General features: G+C 46.8%; 1 protein-coding gene across 1 annotated transcript; it reads left to right on the forward strand.

The window, feature by feature from the left end:
- Positions 1–1,050: 1,050 nt before the first annotated feature.
- On the forward strand, positions 1,051–24,179 carry nckap5l (NCK-associated protein 5-like). Its single transcript, XM_061075253.1, has 13 exons — positions 1,051–1,088; positions 4,283–4,407; positions 11,278–11,418; positions 13,885–13,953; positions 14,073–14,111; positions 14,217–14,336; positions 14,993–15,088; positions 15,235–18,065; positions 19,951–20,068; positions 20,186–20,252; positions 21,309–21,587; positions 22,268–22,419; positions 22,960–24,179. The coding sequence occupies exons 3-13, from the start codon at positions 11,278–11,280 to the stop codon at positions 23,218–23,220; spliced, it is 4,173 nt and encodes a 1,390-aa protein (XP_060931236.1). The 5' UTR covers positions 1,051–1,088; positions 4,283–4,407; the 3' UTR covers positions 23,221–24,179.
- The last annotated feature ends 229 nt before the right edge of the window (positions 24,180–24,408 follow it).

Below are 24,408 nucleotides of genomic sequence, written 5' to 3' on the forward strand. Positions count from 1 at the left end.
CACACATATTGTCGTGCTAAGTGTGATATTATATATTTGAAGAATCAGCTGCTCTGTGTGACTGAGAAATGACCTCAGAGCTTTGCTGCTTCTGTCCTGTAATTACTTCTTAATTATCTATGAATTCAACATTATTCAACATTAATATCCACTAATATCTGGACGTAGCTCAACCTGTCACATGTGGATTCTCTGGATCAGTTGTTTTTATCTCTTGCATTTATACGGACAAGCCGGGTTGATTTATTCAGAGAATAATCTGCACATGGAAAATAATGATTATACGATTATACTTTGGGAGCATATCTCCTGTTGTGACCTGATCCTGCTCTGCTGGGACTTTTCTTTCCCTCAGCTGTGCCTCACAGGAGCCGGTCCAACACTTGCTGCCAACGTGATTGGAGAAAGACAATCCTCTTATAGCTCCGAGCCGGTTTCCTTTCTAGGCCAGCGAGCGGCTGAGTGCAGAAGTCCTGTCAGTTCAGCCTGGCTGTCGGATATCCTCTCCCTGTTAAGTTCCTTTGTCCGCTGCTGGTTGGGTCTCTCCTCAAACACAACCCCCCTCTCCTCCTCCTCCTCTTTAGGGCCCGAGCCGGCAGCTGCAGGGTTAATGTTCAGCAGCAGCAGCAGCAGCAGCAGCAGCAGCAGCAGCAGCAGCACATGCAGCCGGGGAGGCAGGAGTTGTAGGAGGAGGAGTGCAGCAGCGAGGTGGGGGCTGGTCCACAGCTGTTGGAGGAGGCAGGGTCTATTGGAGTAGGAAGCCTGCCTCACTCGCCCTGGAACAATGGGAGACATGGCAGCCTCTGCAGGCAGCAGACACACACACACACACACAGACACACAATGCACAAGCCCAAGGACGGGCCTCTTCTAGCCGCAGAGGAAACCGGCTTCCTCGCCACGCAGGGGGACGCCACGGAGAAAATAATCTCCTCCGCAGCCGGAAAAAAACAGAAATGTGAGGTTGTGGCCTCTCTCTCTCTCTCTCTCTCTCGCTCTCTCTCTCTCTCTCTCTCTCTCTGGTGCCTTGTGTTTCCTGAGCTGAGGGATCTGTGATGTGGTCACTGGATGACTGAGGCAGCAGGAAGGTGAGCTGACCCAGGATCTGTGTGTTTGATGGGGGGTGTGGGGGGGGCAGGGGGTGTGAATCTTTTGAAAATGTGTAAATACTGATTTGTGTTACGCTGACGAGCTGTTTCCTCTTCCTCTGGATCTGAGTTGTGAGTCTGTGACAAACTGAAGCAGCTTTTCTCTGAGAATGAAGTGATGTGTCAGCGAAGGAGGAGGAGGAGGTCTGTTCTGGTTTTATGGTTTTTACTTGAATGGATGTGATGACTCTCAGGGCAGTGTTTGCTCTGTGTGTGTCTGTGTGTGTGTGTGTGTTAGCATTCATATCTTCACATTCAAGGCTCATGTATCATCACAGTGTTGTGTTGTCGTCTGGATCCCGGTCGGAACACACGCAGCATCACAGACGCTTGTTTTGGTCACAGCCAAACAAAGTGTCATAAATCTGCCAAACGCTGGTTGTGGGTTCAGCGCCGCCTGAGTGTGTTGTTTTGTGGTCGTGAACACAATCCGTGTTTTGTGTTGCAGCGGGGGGGGGCAGGGGTGTGTGTTTCCTGGGTGTGGAGGCTGCCTGGCACCGATTTTCCGAAGGATCCCTGCGTCGTGTTTGATTTGCTCTCAGACGTACGTGGCTCACATCCAACCTTTTCAGGCCTTTTTGGGGAAGGGGAGCTCCCCCCCCACCCCCCCGACGTCCCCTCCCCCACCCTCCTTCTCGCTCCTCATCCCAAATATTGCTTGTGTAGGATTCGTCTCGGCTCCTGCAGCCGAGCATCAGACAGGAAGCGGCAGCGAGGGAGAGCTGCCAGCCTGATTCTGTCTCGGCCGCTTTGATATTTATCTGCATCTGTGTTAACGATGCAGACAATCCAGTTCTAATAGTGTGTCTGCAACAAAAAAAACACCAACACCAAATTGACTTTGGCCTACATTTTGTGGCGGGAGGAGGAGAGACTCAAGTCTTCTCCGATCGTGTTTAATTCCATCATGTGAGGATTTAGGGTTTTGTCACATTGTTTACATCTCCCGCCTCCACAGAGAACTCCAGCCTCTGCAGATCGGCAGATGGAGAAGCTGGTGTTTGACAGATCCTGAGACGGCCTTGCCTCTGCCAAATCCCCGAGAGTGCCACCGACAGGGTTTAAGAAGCTTTTGTGCATTTCTTCCCTCTGCCTCTGTGGGTTCTTCTTCTTCTGGCTTCAGCCTTGCCCTCGTTCACCCGAATCCCTTCTTCTCATCCTCCCTCATCTGCAGCATCACACCAAACCCCTTTTTTTTAAGAATAAGCTTGAATTTCACTCTCTGCATCTCACCGTCTAAAATCAAAGTCCGCCCTAGGGAAACCGTTTTTCATGCTTTTACACTTTGTTTAAGGTTAGAACCTTTGTTTTGCTGAAAGATGTGTTTGGTGCATTTAGTGAAGATTTCTCCACTGAGACGTTTGTCTTTGGTTTTAAGTATATTAAGAAAAGACAAAATGTATGTAAAATTTTGAACTTCGTCCTGGGTAAAGCCAAGATGGCTATTTACATTACCAGGAGAAATAAGGTCGAGCAACAACCAGGGACTGATGTCATTGCTCTGTTTCCTGCCCTGGTGAAGCCAGAGTTGTGGTTGATTTCAGGTTTTGAGCTAATGCAAAATCTCGAAACATTGAAGGATGTGTGGTGTGTCAAAGAAGTGATCTGCACTGTAAAAGAAAATTAATTGCATTTTAGCTGTATTTTATAATTTATTTTAATGTTGTTTGTTTATCATTGTTAATCTCTATTTCTTTTTTATTTTTTTACATATTCTTTTTATTGGTTTTTAACCGTTTTATAGAACAAACATTAGAAAAACAAAGCAGACAACAAAACAAACAAAACAACAAAAAAAGTCCCACCCCAAACTAACAATGAGCACTGCAATATATATCCTTACACGTATATATACAAATATATATACATATATACATACATATATATATACATATACATACATACACATATACATCCATGTATACACAAACATACATACATACACAATCAGCAGGATGACAGGAGACAGGCAAGGGAATAGCGTGTATAAAATAAAAAGAATGAAACAAAATAAAATAAAAAAAGCAGTCAGGCCTCCCCTTCCAGAATAAGATTATGAGTTATGGTTTCTGTAAGAAGGAATGCACCGGTTCCCAGATCCTCCAAAACTTGACTGATTAATCTCTATTTCTTTGATGGAAAAGAATAATTGATTGCCCTACTCTTGTTCTGTAAAACTGAATAAAGTAGGAATTTAAAAATCAAATCTAGTGAATGAAGAACTGCTGTGGAGAGCTTGAGTTCTGTGATCTGTCGTCTGTGTGATCCGGCTTCTGGAGGCGGATCACAGATCACGGCCTCCCAGGACCAGGTTCACCAGTGAGGCGCTCGCTCTATTAAAACCCAGATTGAGAAGGCAGATGCTCAACACCTCTAATCCCATTCGGTCTGACAGGACCTAACAGGATCAGGCCCTTGTCCCCGGCACAAGTGCTTTCAGAAATGAAGAGTTAACGCTGAAGCTCGGACAAGACGCCGGCTCAGCAGCCGGGCCGATAATAAAAGAAACCTTTGTAGAAAGTGGACGTAATTAACAGGGAAGTGGGTTAATGGGGGGGGGGGGGGGAATCCCACGTTAGACGAAAACAAAAAGAAAAATCATTGTGCGGCAGCGGGTGTGTAACGTCTGCGTGTGCGACATCATCAGAGAGACATAAAAGAGGAGTTCTTAAACGCTGTGTCTGCTGAATTATTCATCCGTCTTTCTTTCATTACACTTTACAATGAGTCAGAGATGAAAGGGAAGACGAGAGGAGGGAGATTGAGGAAGAGGGGGGGTGAGATAGAAGAGGAGAGGGGGGGGGGTGCTTGTGGTCTTGGCGTGGCTGGCGTCTGCCGAGCGCTGGCATCTCCCCCCCGAGGGCAAAGAGGAGCGTCCTGCCCTGCTCCTGGTTTCCTGTTCGCTCGCCGAGCCGAGGAAACCTGCAGAGGTGACATTGGCCTCTCCGACCCCCCCACCCCCCACCCCCCCGCCCACACCCCCCCGAACCGCCATGGAGCTTCTAAAGATCTCGTCACGCATGTGAACCAAATCCTGTGGTTTGTGTCTCATGATTCACAGACTCACAGACGTCAGGATGTTTTTTTCAGCAGAGAAATCGCAATAATTGAAACGTGTGTTTTCTGCTCCTCAGCTCCGAGGTTTTGTCGTTGGGAGACAGAGGCGCCTGACGGAGACTCCACCCGGGGACTCCACCCGGGGACTCCACCCGGGGACTCCACCCGTCCTCCAGCACCGTCAGGAGAGAGACACCCACAGGTGAGTGAGCAATGTTTGGCTTCTTTATTCCATGAGTCAGTTCACCGAGGCTTCAGCCGACAACTCTCCTCCTGACCCGACTTACATCTTAAACTCAAAACAAATGCTGATGACAAGAAGACATGTTTCTGTGAGTTACACAGGTTATTAAAACGCAACTAAAAAGGAGATTGACTCATTTCCAGTTGCCAGTAGAGGAAGTTACTCGCTGTCTGTCAGAATGAACCGGTTCCCCCGGGCGTCTCGGTTCCATCACGGATCCGAGCCGATAGAACCTGCAGAGACATCCGAGCCCTGAGTGACGAGTGGATCTGTTCTCACGGCAGAGAGGAGCCAGATGTTAGAGTGTTCTCACTATCATCCGGTTGTTGGTTTGTTAGTTTGTTAGTTTGCAGGTTTACACCAAAACTACTCGATGAACAGGCATGAAACTCAGTGGAAGTGATTTAAATTGTTCAGAGAAGAACCCATTAACTGTTGGTGCAGCTCTGGATCAGGAGCCACATCCTGGATGTTTGATTTTCACTTTCTTTAAGATTGTGAGACTTTGCAACATTTGATAATTGATCTTGATGAAAACGATCAGACGTGTGTGTAATTATCAGACTGATATTTGGTCCCTGGTGCAGGAAGAAGCTTCTACTGAAGGTTTCCTCTGTGTCTCTGCACGTTGGTCATCGGACAGAAGCTGAAGCAGCTGGTTCTGTCTCGGCGGTTTGAAGCGACCTCGGCAGCAGCAGTGGCTTCTGGGTGATTTGTTGTTAAGGACACGGGGGTTGATTTATCTCCAGCGGTCGACACATTAGTTCTCCTCTGGTGTCAAGTTGCTTTTTATTTGTTTGCCTCTGAATGCACAGCCGTGACCCCTCAGCTCACATGTTCACAGGCAGGTATCCGTTGGACTCACTCTGGGAGGAACAAAGCAGAACTCGCTCGGAGGCGAACACGTGATCCTCCCGGTTTTGTTCACGCTGGAACTTTAAGCTGCACTTTGTTTACTCTTGTATTGTCGACTTTCAGACACGAAAGGAGAAACCTTGTGCTGCTGACTTTCACCTCCACACCAGCTTCACTCGTCTTCTCCTCATTCTCAGAATCGGTTTTCATTTTCCAGACCAATGCAGATGTTCTATAGAACTAACACGGCTGTGATGTGTGTCACAGTGGATTCTTCCCTGGGATTCTTCACATGTGTGTGGTGCTGCCACAAATTTTTGTTTTCATTATTGATCGATCTGCAGATTATGTTCTGATGTTATCGATCGTGTGTTAATTGTCAGACACACGTGAGAGATTCTCTTTATTCCTTCTGATCGTCCAGCGTGACGAACAGTGAAATATCTCCATGTGATGTGATTTATTATTGTATATGAGTCTTTTCTTGTGATATTTCCAAGACTTATTTCCGATTCTTTTGACTCAGAGTCATGTTTTCAGTGGTGATGCTCCTCCGGGACGCTCCCTGCCCCCCCCCCCCCCCCCGGTCAATGAGCCTCTGAGTGCACCGGCCCAGGACGCTCACCACCACCAGCGGGTTCACAGAGCTGCAGTTCACAAAGCAGCCAGCAGGACTTTCTCTCTTCCCGTCTGTGTCGATATTTCTCTCCGTTTATTTGCTTTCCCTCCTTTTGTCTGGAGGAATCGTTTCAGACGTTTAGACACAAAGTGCTGCACATCGAATATAAAGTATTAATTGATATTATAAAATTAAGTAAGAGCTGCAATGTTCAGTCCAATAATGATAATTAATCATTTCAGTTGAGTTCCAGCTTTGCTCCTGATGAAATTTAGTTTTCTAGGGTCAAACTTTTGGAAATCTTTATTCGTATCGTGCCTTTCAACAACAAGCTGATTCGTGGTGCAGAATCTAAGACATAAAAAGGTATTAAAGGATTATTCAGTTATATTTTTAAATGACCGTGTATTTAACAGGAAGCTGCTTAACAAATAAACATGACTTTCACGGGAATGATTCCAAACGTGAGCTCAAATGGACTAAAAAAGATAAAACAGGGGAATTAAAATACCTCCATTTAAAGGAATGGTCCCAAACTGAATGTAACTGAAAGCAGCAGCAGACAGACTGAGACTGATCTTCAAGAACTGAGACTGATCTTCAAGAACTGAGACTTCTGGGAGTTTGTGTCTGAAATGAGTTTCCTTAAAGAAACTGAACTCTGCCTCTTGTTCAGCGTCGACCTCAGAGGATCTGAAAGCTCTGGACAGCGAAGCAGTTAATCTCGTCTGTGATTGGGCGTCAATAGAAGGTCGTCTTGGACATGAAGTCCTGTTGGATTCTGGGTATTCACAGAGAGACAACTCTTAGCTCTGAGATTCTTTTTTCTCTTGTGGCGTTTCCAGCAGAAAAGCTTCTGCACATCAGAGGAAACCACAGCGGCAGCAGAACCACATGTTCACGTTATATTTAGAATCCCTGTTGTTGTCTTTCGGTCCACGCTGTAATTTCCAAAGCGAACACACAGAGAGACGAGTGCAGGATTCTCCCCGGAGCTGCGATGTGCATCAGTGAGGAGCAGAGCTGGTGTTTGTAACGAGTCCGAGGTCAAACGGACGAATCATATCTGCTTCCTCTGTAGATGGGCCGCATTGATCAGCTTCCATTACACGTGTAGATTGGAGCGTGTTCAGTCGGCTGCAGCTCGATAAGCCTCCTTCACTCTGGAGGCTGCTGCAGGTCTGTGAGGAAGAGGAGAGCTTCTCCAGCCACAGAGCGATGAAGCTCGATAATCTTCCTGTAAACGCTCTGCAAGCAGCTCCGGTTACAGGAGGCCGGACTCGTCTGACTCCTCAGGAAAACCTCCTCCAGCTATTAGACACTTACCAGGAGCTGCTTGTGTTCTGTGGACACACTAATGTTGGTTTTGTTTATTAGAACTCGTTGGTAGATGATGTCTGTCAATAAGAGACGTTCAGAGATGGTATCTGCATTTAGGTTTCTGTTTTACATTAGAAAATACATTTATTTCCGTAGTTCTAGTTTGATATATTTGGTTGTTTTTGTGTTTTCTCTTTATATTAAAGCTATTTACAATTAAATTAATCGTTATACTCTAAATATGAAGCTTCAGTTATATTTCTTTGTCGTGAGGGTTTGATAACGACATTTATACGGAATTCTTTTACTCCCTTATACCAGTATCAGCAACGGCAGTGAATGTTTTTTTCATATTTCATAATTTACATGTTATTTGTATATTATATATTTTACTATCAACCTTTCAGTATGAAAACGAGCCTTCGTGGTGAAATATCAAATACATGTGAATCAATCTATATTTAGAGGAACCGGTTCAGTGTCTGTTCTAAACCAGTTTGCTCTGGTGATGCTGGTTTCAGCTTCAAACAGTAAAAGTGTCTGAGCTGCAGAATCACATGGACCAGTTCAGTGAAGCTGAAACCAGTGAGTGTTGCTGGGAACAAGCTGTGGTTCGGATCGGCAACACTGAGGTTGATGCATCTCAAGTCGAGTCGAGATAAGAAATCTGGATTATCCCCGACCCCCCCCCGGCTGCTGGTCGCCTGTTTATTAATGTTGAATGAGTCACGTGTTCAAACCGGACTGAACTCAACTCGTCTGTAACAACACACGTGTGAAGACCATGAGATGAAGGGTTTGGCAGATATGAGCTTCACGTCCACACAGACAGAGATTTATAGAATTAGTAAATAGATAAACATCAACTTCACTCTCGTGACTATTTCCATCCGGATGAATCTGCTCCACGTTCTTGAATTAATAATTAAGTTCATATGAAACTCAAAAATATGGAAAACCCCAATGTGATGACCTCAGATGTCGTGTTTCGTCTGAAGCCTCAAATGTTCCACTTAACTGCTGTAGATTAAAAACTCGTTTTCATTTTATCAAAACAGTAGCAGATGAGTTTCCCTCTCCTTGTGCTGGATGCGTTACGGAGCAGTAACAGTGAGTTGTTGTGTTGTCTCAGTGTTTCCTCACTTCCCTGTGGTTCTCAGCCCGGAGCTGGTTCCTCCTGCTGAGGACATGAAGCTGTAAAGCTGCTGTAATCAGTGGTTTTCTACACAAACAATGGATCATGTGAGCGGGGGGGGGGGGTCACTTGTGGAGATGAAGCCACGGAGATTTATCGCCCGACCCTGCAGCTCCACTGAGCAGCTCCACTGAGCAGCTCCACTGAGCTGTTCCACATCTGGGTTCCACAGGCTGCACCTTCACTGGGCCGTGTCCAGCTGCAGCTCGAGGATCTGCAGGCGTCTCTTTGCTCTTAAAGGCAAACGGACACGACTGGAACCACGATGTGAAACACAGAGAAGCAGCTCCACAGACTCATGGTTCCCTCAGGAGTCGGGTGAGACCCAAACGGAGCTAAAACCAGGTGAAGGCTGGACTCGCGTTCGCCAGATGTTCAGACTCCAGATGAGTGTTGCTCCCTCACAGCTGGATGAGTGAGAGAGCAACAGTCATTCACTGCTTCAGCTCTCAATCCTGATATTAGTCAGTGTTTGAATGTGTGTGACTCGTTTCCTGAAGCAGCTGCTGCTCGGATTTAAAGTGCTGCGTTTGTCGGGGACTATTTTCAGCCGTGGATTCATACATATTTGATGCTCATGTGAGAATTTCCAGCAGCACGAAGGTGTTTGTGGGACTGAGTCCAGATGAAGAACTGTGAGTGTGTGTGTGAGTGTGAGTGTGAGTGTGTGTGAGTCACTGTGCTCATTGATGTGTTGGTTCTCGGAGGACAGTGCAGCTTTGTGGTTCAGAACAAAGACAGATCAGAGTCTGGTCACAGACACGACTGTTGTTTGTTAATTGTTAGATTTGGTCTTTTTGTGTAATTTTGTTTTTTAAACCCAAAAAGGAATTGATTATCACCAGACTCATCACAAGTCAAAGCTCTCGTGTGTATCGGTCTTTAATGGATTGATTCACGTTAAATCCATCAATTTAACATTTATAAGAATTAAACAAACGTTTATTAAATGATAAATAAAGGTTTTATCTGTGCAGAGTAAAGTCCAGCCCACAGGAGGAGATCAAGATGTTGACATATTCATTCATTAAGATTAACAATGCTATAATATTATACATGTCCTTATGCACAGTGTGTAAAAGTGAGGTGTCGCCCTTCAGTTTTATATTAAATCAAGATCTTTGACTGGATGAAAAACAAAATTAGAGATTTAAATCAGTAAAACATTCCACAAATAACATGAATAAATCCGGGCTTGTAAATATTTTCATGCTTTTTCTTATTTTATGTTTTGTTTATGATTTTTTTTCAGTTTTATAATCGAGCAGCTCGGCTGAAAAACCAAAATCCTTCTAACCGCTTAATAGACGTCTGCAACATGTGACAGTGAGAGTAACGTCAACATCACATATACACACATGCTACACAGATACAGAGTGTGTGTGTGTGTGTGTGTGTGTGTGTGTCTGTGTGTGTGTGTCACCTGTCAGCTTTAACGCTCCAGGAACCTGTGCTAGTTCCTGATTGGCCTCCAGCCACAGAATCAGGCTCCTCTCATCCTCTCTAATGATCCTTAAGACGTGACCGTGATCTGGGTCCATGTCCACGACACACACTTCACTGTTCGGCTCTGACCATCAACACACAGACACACACAGACACACACACACACACAGACACACATCTGCTGTTTGTGTTGGTTTGATGTGAGAGGTTCACTGCTGACGGCAAAGAGCTGAAATCATCAACCGATTAACAAAGTTTATAATTGATTTTGAAGGAGAAGAAATTGAAGCCACAGAAATATGAGTTTTTTCAAATTTTTTAAGTCTTTCTGTTTAACACGATGTAAAATAAAAGATGTCACCTGTGGGAAACTAATCTCCACTGGTGCCACCCTGGGAAACCTAAGGTCCTGTTTATGGTTCACGTTGTTTTACTTGTTCGACATTTCAGTTTGAAATATTGTCAATATGTTTTAGCCGCTACTAGAAATCCCTTCTCCCTCCCGGTGGTATGACGATTAACAAGCAGCGATTTCCTGGAAAATAAAATGTCAGTTTCATGTGAAATTGCTCAGTTTAGAATCGATAGATTTGTGTTGACTGAACTGGTTGTTTGGTCACAGGTCAGAGGAGAAATCAGTACATTTCTCAGAGAATAATATATGGATCTCGGTGAAAACAATCATATTTACAGGACTGATATTTGTGAGTCTGTGGAATGTTTTTGCAGCTTGATTTTAAAAGGACTCGGAAGCTCAACATAGTTATGTCAGTAAGTTAAGATGGTGAATATGGGGATTATGGCCAGGATCTCCAGACGTTAAGTGTCTTTTTACGTCTGCTGCTAAATTTTTGAGTCCTCATCCTCCATCAAACATCCAATCAGCTTTATTATCATTATTTAACCAGATTTGTCCCATTGAACTTAAAAATCTCTCCAAGGTTTTAGGGTGAATTCAAATGGCTCTTTTTAAACCCGCCTCTTTTCTTATGGACCTTTTTACACTAAACTTGTGTGAGTTTGACTTTTATCCACTTGTCTGAATCACTTCCTCATTTTATTTATTAACTCGTTTCTCATTTGTGATTTTAACCTTTTCTCATTGTTTGATATTAATGTTTTTTTTAATATTATTTGAATTATTGATGTCAAGTTCTATCGAAGTGAACTTTACATACTCGGGAGGATAGTGTCACAGAAGTGAATCTGCTTGATGCAAATCTGATGCAAACACTGTGTGTCTCTGGCAGATGGAACACACACATGTTGTCGTGTCTCTGCTCAGACGAATGAACACACACACACACACACACTCAGTGACTCTGGAGAAATAGAGGAAGCTCTGGTGATGGTTTGTTTCCTGCCTCAGACACTTTCTCCTCCTGTGTCACAGATGCGAACGATGTCTGACGAGACGGAACCGAGAATGTGTGACGAGGACTTCGGCTCGGACGAGGAGGGCGAGGAGGCCGACGTGGAGTCGGAGCTGGAGGACAACAGCAGCGAGCTGCTGGACCGGCTCCGGGAACTGGAGGTGAGAAAACCACCGACACGTCGCAAAGAGAAGCAAACTGAAGACCAGACATTTAAATCTGTCTTTCAGTTAAATATGGAAAAACCTGCATCTGTTATTAACACGACTTTACTTAAAGGTGACATGTTATGCTCATTTTACCGCAGTTGATATGGTTCGTTGGGGTTTTAATGAAATGTCTGAAACATATTTTGGTAAAAATACCACAAGGATCATTTAAAACATCACCTTTCTACCCTGTCTAAAGCAGCCCTCCTCAGATTGACCTGTGGGCCGGCTCCCCAGCTAGCGTTAGCTCGCGAGCAAACGCTAGCTGGGGAGCCGGGCCGTGTAGCGAGACTATGACGTCAATTCTGGTCATAATCCCATTCGCCGCCATCTAGCGTATCGTTTCTGACAAAGAGGAACCACAACATATCGTGGAAGTTGTTTTTTTCCAGAGTTTTTGGGACGGTAGACATGCTAGATACTAGAGATGAGCCGGATACTCGGCTGAAACGAGTATCCGGTACGGATAAAGCACTTTTGCAGAGTACGATTATTATACGAGTAATCTGAGTCATTATCTGTGCTCGGACTGAATGAAAATCCTCACACAGCGTCACAGCGCTCCTCCCGTCACACACGGCTCTGCTCACTCACTCACAGAACAGCTCTCTGTCTCTCAGTCACTCAGGTTCACTGCGCATCGGGACTGTTCCATAGGCTCAGTCAAGGAAGCAGAAATGATTCGTTCATTTCCCGACTGGGTCTTCGGGTACGAGTCTTTGGAAAAATTTTCACGAGACCTGCATTGGCTCAGTAGAGGAGCGCTGGAGATGCGAGGGACGTTCACTGTCTCCCGGAGAAATGAACACTCTGTGTTTTTAGTATAGAAAGACGTGAATTATATTTGTTCACGGGTCATGGTGACTGGTTTTGTTGTTTTCACTTTACATATACACTTACTTTACAGTAAAGTAAACCTCTATTAAATACAGTACAACATGACAGTTTGTATGGTTTGAAATTGTCCTCTATTATCACACTGGCATTTAATTATCACGGCAAACAATTACACTGCACTAAACTTTAAGTGTTAATGTAAAGTGAAAATAACAAAACCAGTCTGTATGACTTGTGAACGAATATAATTCACGTCTTTCTATACTAAAAACACAGAGTGTTCATTTCTCCGGGAGACAGTGAACGTCCCTCGCATCTCACACACACACACACACACACACACACACACACACACACACCCACACACACCCACCCACACACACACACACACACACACACACACACACACACACACACACACACACCGACACACACACACCTGGTGTGGAAATAAATTTAAAAAAAATTTAAATAAAAAAATCATAAAAAAAATTTCAAAGTTAAAAAAGAAAGTTATGTTGAACCAGCCCACTTCCGGGTTAAATCACACCCACTTCCGGGTTAGGCCCGGCCCACTCCAGGTACGGATACGGATACGGATAATTCATTTGGTTAACAGATACAGATACAGATACAGATAATGCTGTACTCGCTCATCCCTACTAGATACCCACATTAACGTGTAGAACAGTACAAAAGTGGAGTTTTCATAATATGTCACCTTTAAGTCCTTTAACGCTGAAATGATTTTCTGTTTCTACACTTTTGAATGCAGCTCATTCTTGACCGATCCCTGTTTTGTTTTTTTTTAACTTATTTTTTATTCAGTTTTCAACAAAATAATATGCATTTTCAGACAGTTACTTTCTTTGTCCATTTTTCAACTGTATACAATATTGTTATACATGGTATTAAAGTACAGTGTACGATGCATAGAAAGAACAACAAACATCAAACAGTGCTCACTCTCCAAGAGAAAAAGAGGGGGGGATAGGAATAAGAATAAATGGTTGATTACATACATAATTTATTAAATTAAAAGAGGAAAGAAAAAAGAAAAAACAAGTAAAATGAAAATAAAACCAGAGGTAAAGAAATAGTAATTGTCCACTCCAGAGTGTGGTATATGCTATATATGCTTTTCAGAGAGGATGGTGTGTTATGTATGTGAGGAGGGAGAGTTGACAGATAACCGCTCCACCAGAGGCCCGGAGCCAGATCATTTTATTAATAACCCCATCGTTTAGTAAAGATAGACTTTTGGAGCCTTAATGAATATGTGATTTGCTCCATTTGGTAGATGTCCCACACTTTTTGGGTCCATATATCGTATGTGGGTGGGTCGGGTTTTAACCATTTGATTGGGGGGTCGGGTTTTAACCATTTGATAGTTATACACTTCAATGCTGCTGTGAGTAGTATGTTGAGCAGGTATTCTGTGGCCCTCCCTTCCAGTGGGATGTCCGATCCCTGTTTTAAAAAAGTATTTTTCATGGTTCATGGTTCAAGTTCATGTCTGATGCACGACATGTCTAATCTGTTTTTCTGCTGTGTTTGTTCTTCACATCTTTTTCATCACAGGCCGAGAACTCAGCTCTGGTTCTGGCGAATGAGAGTCAGCGGGAAGCGTACGAGCGATGTCTGGACGAGGTGAGCGTCGATAACTCCAAACACACACACACACACACACACACACACACACACACACACCGAACTGAGATCATAACTCCAGTCTGCTCAGTGTGTGAACTGCTCTCTGCTGTTTTCAGGTGGCCAACCACGTGGTCCAGGCTCTGCTCAATCAGAAGGTAACGTTGTGTGTGTGGATTTTCTTTTACTGTGGAGTCACAGACTGAAGTGCGTCAGTTGTCTCACTGCCCCCCCCTCCCCCCCGCCCGTCTGTCCCCGAGCAGGATCTGAGGGAGGAGTGCATCAAGCTGAAGATGTTGGTGTTTGACCTGGAGAGACAGAACCGAGCGCTGTGTGAGCTGTTCCAGCAGAAGCTTCCCAACCACCCGGCCGCTCACTACCAGGTGACCAGCTTCCTCTGGGACCGAGTCCGTCTGACGAGCATGAACCAGAGAACGTTATTATTACAAACAGGAAAGAGAGAGATAGAGAGAGAGAGAGAGAGAGAGTCCAGTTCTCAACAAGGGAACAAACCATCATAACCAAATCAGATCAAATGGATCAAATCAGAAGAAGAAGTTTGCAGACACATCGTTTTCCTGTTGGGGAACGACTCTTCGCTCAGTGACTGAAGATCCATCGAAGTCATTTTCATTTTCAAACTATACATGGATTATTTAGAAGTTTAAAAGTGCTGTAAATATGTAATAAAAAGTGCAGGGAAGTAAAAGTATTAGTGACACAAATTGGAAATTCAAGATTTAAAAATTCACTGTATCTTCTTTCAGACCAGACACTAGTGCACAGTGGAAAGTTGTGTGAATGAAATTACACATTTTGAATAAATGGATTTATTAAAAAAAGATGTAAACGCACCAAATAATTATTGGATAGTGGATGAAATTACACGTACTAATAATAGATAAATACTCAGAAAAGTACAATTAGGCTGAAGTAAGTGTGTGTGTGTGTGTGAGTGTGTGTGTGTGTGTCTTTATCACACAATGGATCTGTGTGTAAACAGTGTTGTGTTAACGACCTCGTGAATCTCATGTTCCAGGTGCACGCAGGCCCCCCCCCAGAATACAATGCACCGCCGCACAATGACTCCTCCTCCAAACAGGCGGAGCCTGCACAGACCGAAGCACAAGCCAAGGTGAACACCACACGTCACCACGCACTCTGACATTTGAACTGTTCCTCACAACAAGACCTCTGCTGCTAATCTCCCCCCCCGCCCTCACTTCCTGTACGCATGCACTCAAAGGTCTTGTGTTGATAACGATGGTTTTCTCTCGGCAGGGAAACGGTTACCGCACACAGCACGCCCCCCCCGGCCCTCGCGGTCCGGCCGCCGCCTCCATGGAGGCCCTGTCGCCCTTCTTCAAGAAGAAAGCTCACATCCTGGAGGTCCTGCGCAAGATGGAGGAGAGCGACCCGCTGAAGTTCCACCCGGCCACGGCCAGCCTGTCCTTCTGCGACTACAGCCAGGTGCTGATGACCACGGAGGCGGTCCTGGCCACCGCCGACCCGCTTCCCTTTCAGTGCAAATCCCTCCACACGCACTGCCGCTGCTCCTGCTCCGACGCCGACGCACACCTGCACGTTAACGGTGACGGGGGGGTGAAGTGTGAGGGGGGGAACGCCGGCTGTTCGCACTGCAAGCGGAGCCCGGACACGCCCCCGAAGCCATGCAACCACGTCTGTAGTCCCCCGAAAGCCGGCTCCGCCCCCCCGAGCCATGCAGCTCCTGCAGCCGCTGCCGGTGAATGTCACAGTAAATCTGTTCCTCCGTCCAAGCTGTGTCCCAGGACTGAAGCCCACCCCCCACCGCCAGCGGGCGCCGCCCACCCGCCGGCCCCAGAGGTCGATCAGACTGTGGAGGTGCCGGGAGCCGAGCCGGAGCATGACTCAGCAGAGAGTTTCCCCCCCGCCCCGGAGGAGCTCACCGGGTTCTGCCCCTCGACCCACCCGCAAACTTCTGTGAAGGAAACCTCCCACTGTGACTCGGCGCTCAGCGATGGCGTTCCCAACGGTTTGGCGCCGTCCTCCATCAACAGCAACACGAATGAAGACGCCACGGATCCGGAGGCCTGCGCTGTGAGGGCCGGCGCCTCCATCAGCCCCAGCGCCTCCTGCCTCAGCGACGTCAGAGCCGCCGCCATCAACTCTCCGTCCAAACTGCTCAAGTTCCTGAAGATTCCGTCGATCGGGGAGAAGCCGCCGCCCGCCGCCGTGCGTCTGAGTCCGCAGCTCACCCGCAACTCCAGGATCCCCTGCCGCACCAACAACTACGAGGTGTACCACTCCCCTGTGCCCACCCGCCGAGCCACCACCACCGAGAGGTGCCGGCAGCCCCCCCCGCCTCCGTCCCGGTCGGAGTCCTACCCCGCCACTCACTCGGCGCCGACCTCCCCCCCGCAGCCTGAGGACGTCTGCTCCTCGCCCGCGAAGGAGACGAGCTACAGCAGCCTCTCTGCACCTAAAGCCAGCGCCGACTCGAAGACGAGCGCGCCTTCCTCCAGCTCGTCTTCCTCACCGAGGGTCTCCCACAGGGTCCCGCATTATGAAAATGTCTGTGACATGTCCACCAGCTCCAGGGAGGAGGAGCCAACCCAGGGCCTGGAGAAAAGAACCACCCTTCCATCTCAAGCGAGGGCGAACGGCGGCGAGAGGAAGCTGGTGAAGTCGCTGCCAGAGAGCGCCATGAACCCCCCCCCCCAGCGGAAGCAGTCCTCCTCCTCCACCTCCTCCTCCACGTCGGAGGAGGAGGAGGACTCGGACAGCCCGGTGTGGGTGAACCACCACAGCCTACCCAACGCATCCGCCCTCGGGAAAACTCCGGGCAGAGCCAGCTACTCCCGAGCCAGAGAGAAGCTGCAGCCTGTGATAAGGGAGGTCCCTGTGTCGAGCTCCGAGGTCGTTAAGCCGCCGCCCCCTCCGCCTCCGGCCAGGAGGAGCGACCCCTCCTCCATCCCCAAGAGGCCGGCGCCCGGGGCGGTGAGATCCCAGGCCGACTCCAGTCACCATGCCTTCAAAGACCGGCTGGCTGCCCTGGGGAAGCTGAGGAGCTCCGAGGATCTGCAGGTCGGCCTCCACCCGGTCGACCCGGCGGGCGACGCCTCCTTCGGCGACGAGCGGACGAAGCCGCTGGAGCAACTGAAGGAGGAGCAGAGACACTCGAGGTTCACCGACTCTCTGGACAGTAAAGCTAAAGCTGGAGGCGCCGGGCTGAAGTATCCGGGCTCGTCTCAGCCTCCTGCTCCAGCTGCGGTCAAACAGGAAGTGGGTGTGTCCAAGGCCGAAGTCCCGAAGAGCAGAATCGCTCTCCCCTCCCCCAACGCCGACGCGCCGCAGGTTCTACGCAACAACATCAAGTGTCCCGGCTCCTTGAATCTGGGCTATAACCTCAAACCGGGTCCTCACAGTAACAGCAGCCCCAACAAGATCCCCCCCAAGTCGCCGTCCAAACCGTGTCCGGCGCCGTCCGTCCACAGGGGGGGGAAGCCCCCCGAGACCCCACGCTACTCGTCCAAGTCAGAAGAGAGGACCAAGATCAGCGGGAAAGGGAAAAAGAATCCGATGTTCGGGGACAGCCTCCCGCCGCCTCCTCCGAGACCGCCCACCTCCGAGGGGGAGAAGCCCTCGCCGCCGGCGCCCTGCCCGCAGTCCGCCATCGAGCAGAAGGTGATGAAGGGCATCGAGGAGAACCTGCTGAAGCTGCAGGAGCAGGACCGAGGAGGGCCGAGCGTGGAGGTCAAGCAGAAAGCCTCCAACGGCATCGCCAGCTGGTTCGGCCTGAAGAAGAGCAAACTGCCGGCGCTGAGCCGCAAGGCCGACGCCCCCAAGGCCAAGGACGAGAAGAGGGAGTGGAAGATCAACATCCCGTCGGTGGGCAGGGACTCGGTGAAGATCGCCAGCCGGTGCAAAGAAGGCGTGGAGGGTCTGAACATCTCCACCCTGATGGAGAAGGCGGAGGGTCTGCGCCGGGCGCTGGAGGAGGAGCGGGCGTACGTGGAGCGCTCGGGCCGCGGTCACTCCTGCGAGGTGGTGATGGACCCGGCCCAGGGACAGCTCGCCGTCATGTACCGGGGGGGGCGCTCCGACAACTTCATGCAGCAGCTGCTGAACAGGTGAGAACACGGAGAGGACCGGAGGATTCTAACGTTAACCAAACAACAAGGAGCAGGTTTAAAGGAGAAGTTTGACATTTTGTGTTTTATAGTCATGGTCTATTTCTAGGTTTTTAGTTTATTCTCTTGTGTTTTAAATCTTATTGAGTCTACTTGTGTTCAGTCTCTGTGTCATTAGTTCATTTTGTTCTGAACTAGACCAAGAGTTTCCTGGTTGTGTCTGTGCAATGCATTCTGGGATCCTGGAATCACAACACAAGTTGCGTCGTCTACAAAATTAAAACGTACATTCTGACGCCGTTTGTTTTTTCTTTAACTTTGCTCCAGTTTCATTTTTATCTTCCAAAATCTTCAACAGGTTCTTAGATGACAAATCTCACAAACAATTTATTTATTTGTCAGGACAAAGCAGCATTTACTTTACTGGACAGATGATTATATAATATAAAAGGATGTGGGACGAGTCGAAGAGCAGATCCAGGAATTAAGATTTCCTTTATTTAACGTTGTGAGTTTGGGTGTTTTTCATATTTCATGCAGAGATGAGCAGGATATGAAATAATCTGTAAAGTGAACAGGTGACGTTTGTGCAGATCTGGATAATGATTTGAATTCTGTGAATTAAAAGACGTATTTTTAGGGAGTTGATCTTAATTCAGTTACAAATTTTCCTTTCAACGACATCAGAGAACAGACAGAAACGACAGAAACAAAGTAAGATTATTCAAGACTGAGTAAACCACACCGAGTAAAATACAAATCAACCCAGAGAAAATATGACTATTCTCTGGTGGAGGTTATATTCCTCTGTGTGTGTTTCTTTGTTAATTAGCAGGATTATGCAAAAGCTACTCAGCCGATTTCCATGAGATTTTTGCGGGGGTGGGACATGACCCACTTCAAGGTAGATCCCGATCAGGGGGCGGAGTCAGGGAATTGTTTGTTTCCCTTTCTTTAACAATCTGGGACTAACTTTGATTTCTCAGAGAATAATTCATGGATCTTGATTAATCTTGATATTTAAGTGAAATCTGGCGCAAATAGAAATCTGGTGAATTTAAACCTGGTTTCATTTGGAGACTGTTCGGCCTAATGGAGGTTTGAGCTCTGGTGAGAAATCAGAATCAGAATTCTTTTATATGCCAGTTATGTTTGCACATACAGGAAATTGACTTGGTGTCGTTGGTGCACTGAACATAAAAACAACAATATAAGAAAAACAACAATATATAAGAAATAGAATAAAATAAAATAAAATAGAATAAAGTATAAAGTAGAATAAAGTATATACATATATACAGTAACAGAGTAAAAGAGTTATGGGCACGTGCTGTGCGAAGGTGCAGAGATTGGTGATAGTGCCAGTAATATATAAGTTATAAATTATAAATTATGTGCAGGGGGGGGGGGGCTGGTGGGGTAGAGTCAGTGTGATGCAGAGTCAGTGTGGTGCAGGGGGCTTGTTTGTGAGCCCCACTGCCACGGGGAAAAAACTGTTCAGATGGCGAGACGTTTTGGTCCTGATAGCCCGGAACCTTTTTCCGGATGATGATTAGAATCCTGGATCCGCCCCCTGATTCTGTCCCCGCCCACATCCTTCCCCCAAGCTCCAGGGAAACTGAGTTGTTCTTGCATCATCCTGCTAAATATCAAACCTCAGTGAAAACACAATGAAACAGCAACAGTTCTGCTCGGCAGCAAAAAGACACAATTATAACACAACTATCCTGATGTTGCTGTTGACCTGTTAGAAGACGCAGCTTTACATCTGTACGACCGGATGGAATCAGAGAATTAACCTCTGATAACAGTTATGATCCCAGATGCTCTGCGGGTTTTGAGGATTCTGAGATTTGAACTGAACGTTTGTGTTCGATCCCGACAGAGTGGACGGGCCGGAGGTGATCAGCGTGCCACAGCGCCGGCTCTCCTTCGACTGCAAGAGCTCCAAGCCGCTGTTCGCTCAGCAGAGTGACATCATCAGCCGAGACGACATGGAGAAGGTGCGTCTCTTTATTTTCTCTGTCGACTCACAGCGACAAACTGAAAACTCCTCCCTGTGATGCACCGAGCTCTCAGGCTCTGAGTCTCAGTTCACTCACTGCTCCGTCTCCACGCAGGCATCAGAGAGAATCGGCAAAATCACGTCAGACGACAACCTGGCAGATCACTCTCAACACTTCGCAGGTAAGACTCACTCACACTAAGTTTCCCACAGTTTTAAAGATTCACGAGTATTTTTACACTGCAGTTTGAGTACTTTTACTCACATATAGGATCAGAGTACATCCTGCAGAACTGCAAATGTGACGGGACAGAAGGTTTTTTTATTGAAACACATCATTTCCATTCTGAGGGGAAATTAATTGGCTTTAATTAGCATATGAGAGGGTAAACAAACGAGAGCCGGCCCCCGAGGAGAATCGATTCTGATGCTGTAGACAAAGATAAAATAAACACTCGGGGATTCTAGGGACGGGAATCGGCAGGGACCTCCCGATACGATACTATCACGATACTTAGGTGGCGATACGATATGTATTGTGATTCTGTAAGTATTGCGTTTCGATATTACGATTTCCTGGGATTTCTTTTGGTTATTTTTTTTTTTTAAGTACTGGACCATTGAATCATACCTTCAAATAAAACAGTCAAATTCACTTAGAGCTTTACAAGTTTTATTTCAAATATTAACATTAACTTAATGACAGCCGGGCAGCGAATAGAGAAAATAAATAAAAATGTGCCCTATTATTGTATAGCCCCTGTCAACTGCACACAAACTGACAGATTAAGAAATGTAAGCCACTTAGGCTACTTTTAAACAATAAATAAAAGGTAAATTAAATAGAATGGATAAAAGTTTACTTAAAATATAAACTTTGAAATAAACAAAAAGTAGGCTATTGTTGTTTGCGTGTAGCCGATGCAAAGCTAGTGCTTGGGTATGTTTAGATTCTTGTGCAAAAACAAGAGCTGGTCAACATGCTCTGGGGTGATGTTGCTCCCCCCATATATCCCCCCCGGTATAAACCAATAAATATGTTTTAAAAAAAAAAAAAAAGGCAGCATGGCGATTTAAAATTGTCATTCACAAGAATCGCGATTTGTAACTGAATCGATTTTTTCCCCCATCCCTAGGGGATTCATTCATTCTCACCTTTTTAAAGAAGATGTGAGCGTTTCATTGATTAATATCTTTATCCGATTCCACATTATTCTCTCCTCTTCCCTCCTCTGCAGGTTCTGGTGCTTCCACGTACACGCTGGACAGCGGCATCGGCACGTTCCCTCTGCCCGACTGCAGCAGCGGTGCAGCAGGACGCAGCCTGTCCAAGACCAGGGCGGGGGGGGAGCACCACTCCTCGGGCTCCCCGGGGCGGGTCGGGCGCCGGGCTCGCACCCTGGAGCGGGAGCTGCCGTCGCAGGACGAGTGCTACACGCCGCACAAACAGCTGATTCCCACCATCCAGTACGGCGCCGTGCTGGAGGGGAGGAGCTCGGCCGGCGTCCTCCGGGAAGGTGCGACAAACTGTCCCACACACACACACATCAAACAAACACACACACACACACACCTACACACCAAACAGAGGAGATGGGAGAGGCGGTGGACTAGTGGCAGAAACTAGTGGCAGAAACTTGGACTATGGGCAGAAAAGGTCTCTGGTTCGTCTCTGGTTCGACTCCACGGAGAAACAACAAAAAGACGAACCTGGATTGATCTGTCCAAAAATCCAAGAGGATTCTCCCTACCCTGTCTAGTGCCCCTGAGCAAGGCACCTTACTCCCCCAACATCTGCTCCCCGGGCGCCGTACATGGCTGCTCACTGCTCTGTGTGTCCTGCACCAGATGGGTTAAAAGCAGAGGTTACATTTCCCTCCTTGCATGTCTGTGCATGTGTTTGGGACAAATAAATATATCTTAATCTTAATCTTAATCTGATAGACACGTTCGTAAATTAACTTTGATGGTTCATTTACGATGGTGCAACTCCAGTTGGGAGGATCAAGTCAGCAACAACTTTATGAAGCCTATGTTTCGACCTTTGAAGAACTCTATTCTGTTTGGCTTCCTGAAAGACTTTTCGTTAGTGAATAAATACCACATGGTGTTAGTTGGAGGAAGTTGGATGAAGTTGACTTTTTTTTTTAGTTCCAACAGGAGAAAAACTGTGTTGTATTTATCTTTTCCTCTACAGACAAAGATGCTCACCCAGCGAACATGTTTTCTCCTCGCTCCAAAACCTGGACCTTCCCGAACCTGAAGACAGCGGCAGGACCTGCGGACGTGTACCTGGCCGTGGAGGAGGAGGAGGAGGAGGAGGTGGCCTTCACATCACAGTTCAGAGCGGTACGTCTGGTCAATGAGTTGTGGAGCCTAAATATCTCGAGATAAAAAAGGTTGGAAAACCAGCCAATGTTTTCTTATTAGCTATTTACTGTCAATTACTCAGATATTTAATTTGTTACTCAGAAATATCCTTAATGATTTGCAGCTTAATACCAAGAAAGTTCACTTAAAATATGGGACTGATTTTGTGATTTCTATCTAAATGAATTATGGTTTTATGGATTACTTGTCGATGCTTAATAAAAAACCTTGAGACGAGATGAAGTTAGTTACTGAGAGGAAGTGAAATAAGAAGAGATGAACCTTTATCTTCTGGAGAGGAAAGACACTTTGCAGTGAAGTCGAGATACATTTTTAAATCTCTGGCTTCTTACATAATGTAGAAACACAGAACCATATTCTCTCTTTACAAATTATTAATCAGCTGAATATTAAAGATTCACCCTCGGGCGAGTTCTGTAACCCACTTGTTTTTTTTTAGCACTTGGAAGATGTTGCATAAGCTGAGACATGTGACCTAAACTGTGGCTTCCTCTCCAGAGCGTGAAGGCCGGTGGTCCGTCCCCCAGCCGGGCGGCGGACCCCTGCAGCCTCCCGGTCCCGGCCCAGTCCGGGATGAGCCGCCGGGGGAAGACTCGGACCCCAAGCGTCCCCGAGATGAGCCGGGACGGCGGGCTGGAGCTGCTCAGGGAGAGGCCGGAGGAAGCCCTCTCCCCGAGCCGCCCTCCGGTCCCGGAGACGCCCGAGTCTCTGAGCGACTCTCTGTACGACAGCCTGTCGTCCTGCGGGAGCCAAGGATGATCCCCGGGAGACGCCGGGGGGGGGAGACAGATCCTCTGAAGACGACAAGACCCAGCGCCGCTCTGACACGTCTCCTGGTCGCCGGCGGCGCTGTGATGCTGCTGACCCGCCGCCGCCTTCGAGGAAAAGAACCGCGCCCTGTTGATGTCCGCAAAGAATAATCAGGTGACGTCTCATCCGCCGCTGCAGCTGGAACGATGGATGGATAGACTTCTCCTCAGGATTTCCAAAAAACGTGAAGCCAAAAGTCGCCCAAGTATAATCGATTGTTCACTTCTTCACAGTCAGACCCGGCTGGACGCTTCTCTTTAACTCATGTACAGGACTACAAGTCGCATGGCCACGCTCATGATTAGCACAACACGCCGTCGCTCCCGGCAACCGTTTGTCAACCTTTCAGACTTTTGTTCGAGGAAGCGGTGAAGCGCCGATCAGCTCAACAGCCGAGGAACTGTACGAACACTCGGTTCATCACATCAACGGAGAAAATAACTAAAAGCACGGAGCTCTGGAAAAAAAAAAATGAATGTTCATGTCTGTGATTCTTAAATCGCTCAACTCATGCATCACGATTTTAAATGTACAAACGATTTTATTGATCATGTTGATATTGTTTTTGTGGCCGAGGACGGTCGTCAGAATGTGTCTGTTTGAGATCATGCTACATTTAAAAAGGTAATATATACCAGCAATAATTACATAGAAAAGAGAAATGGCTACACTATTCGATGAATATGTATTTCTATTATTTATTTATTTTAAATGTTCATCATCTGCAGTCGTCTTTTTATTTTGTAACCTCTCTCTCTCTCTCTGTGAAACTTGCCGTGTCCTCGCTTCTTAGATTTATGTTCATATCCTGTATCCCAACATCTCTGTTGCTGTTCGTTCCGTAGCCACTAGAGGTCGCCTGTACCTACTGCCGTTTTTCAACTTTCTAATTAAAATGTTTTGATTTAGGTCTTGGTCGTTTTTTTTACCTCTGATGAGGAGGTCGTGTTTTCACCCGCGTCCGTTTGTCTGTTAGCAGCAGTACAGAGAAACGACTGAGCGGGAGCCGGGGATCGAACCACCGACCTGTCCGTTAGGGGACGACCCTCCACTCTCTAATGATACTTGCTTTGTGGCTCTTGAAATTTTTACTCCACTCCATTTGAGTTGTAGTTACTTGACAGTTTAATATTTTGC

This window comes from Limanda limanda, chromosome 7 (assembly GCF_963576545.1).
Source record: "Limanda limanda chromosome 7, fLimLim1.1, whole genome shotgun sequence".
In the NCBI taxonomy this organism is placed as follows: domain Eukaryota; kingdom Metazoa; phylum Chordata; class Actinopteri; order Pleuronectiformes; family Pleuronectidae; genus Limanda; species Limanda limanda.

Coding starts and splice junctions, on each gene's coding strand:
- nckap5l (XM_061075253.1), top strand. CDS start 11,278: ATGCGAACGATGTCTGACGAGACGGAACCGAGAATGTGTGACGAGGAC. Junction 20,253..21,308: donor TCACTCTCAACACTTCGCAG/GTAAGACTCACT, acceptor CCTCCTCTGCAG/GTTCTGGTGCTTCCACGTAC. Junction 21,588..22,267: donor GGCCGGCGTCCTCCGGGAAG/GTGCGACAAACT, acceptor TTTCCTCTACAG/ACAAAGATGCTCACCCAGCG.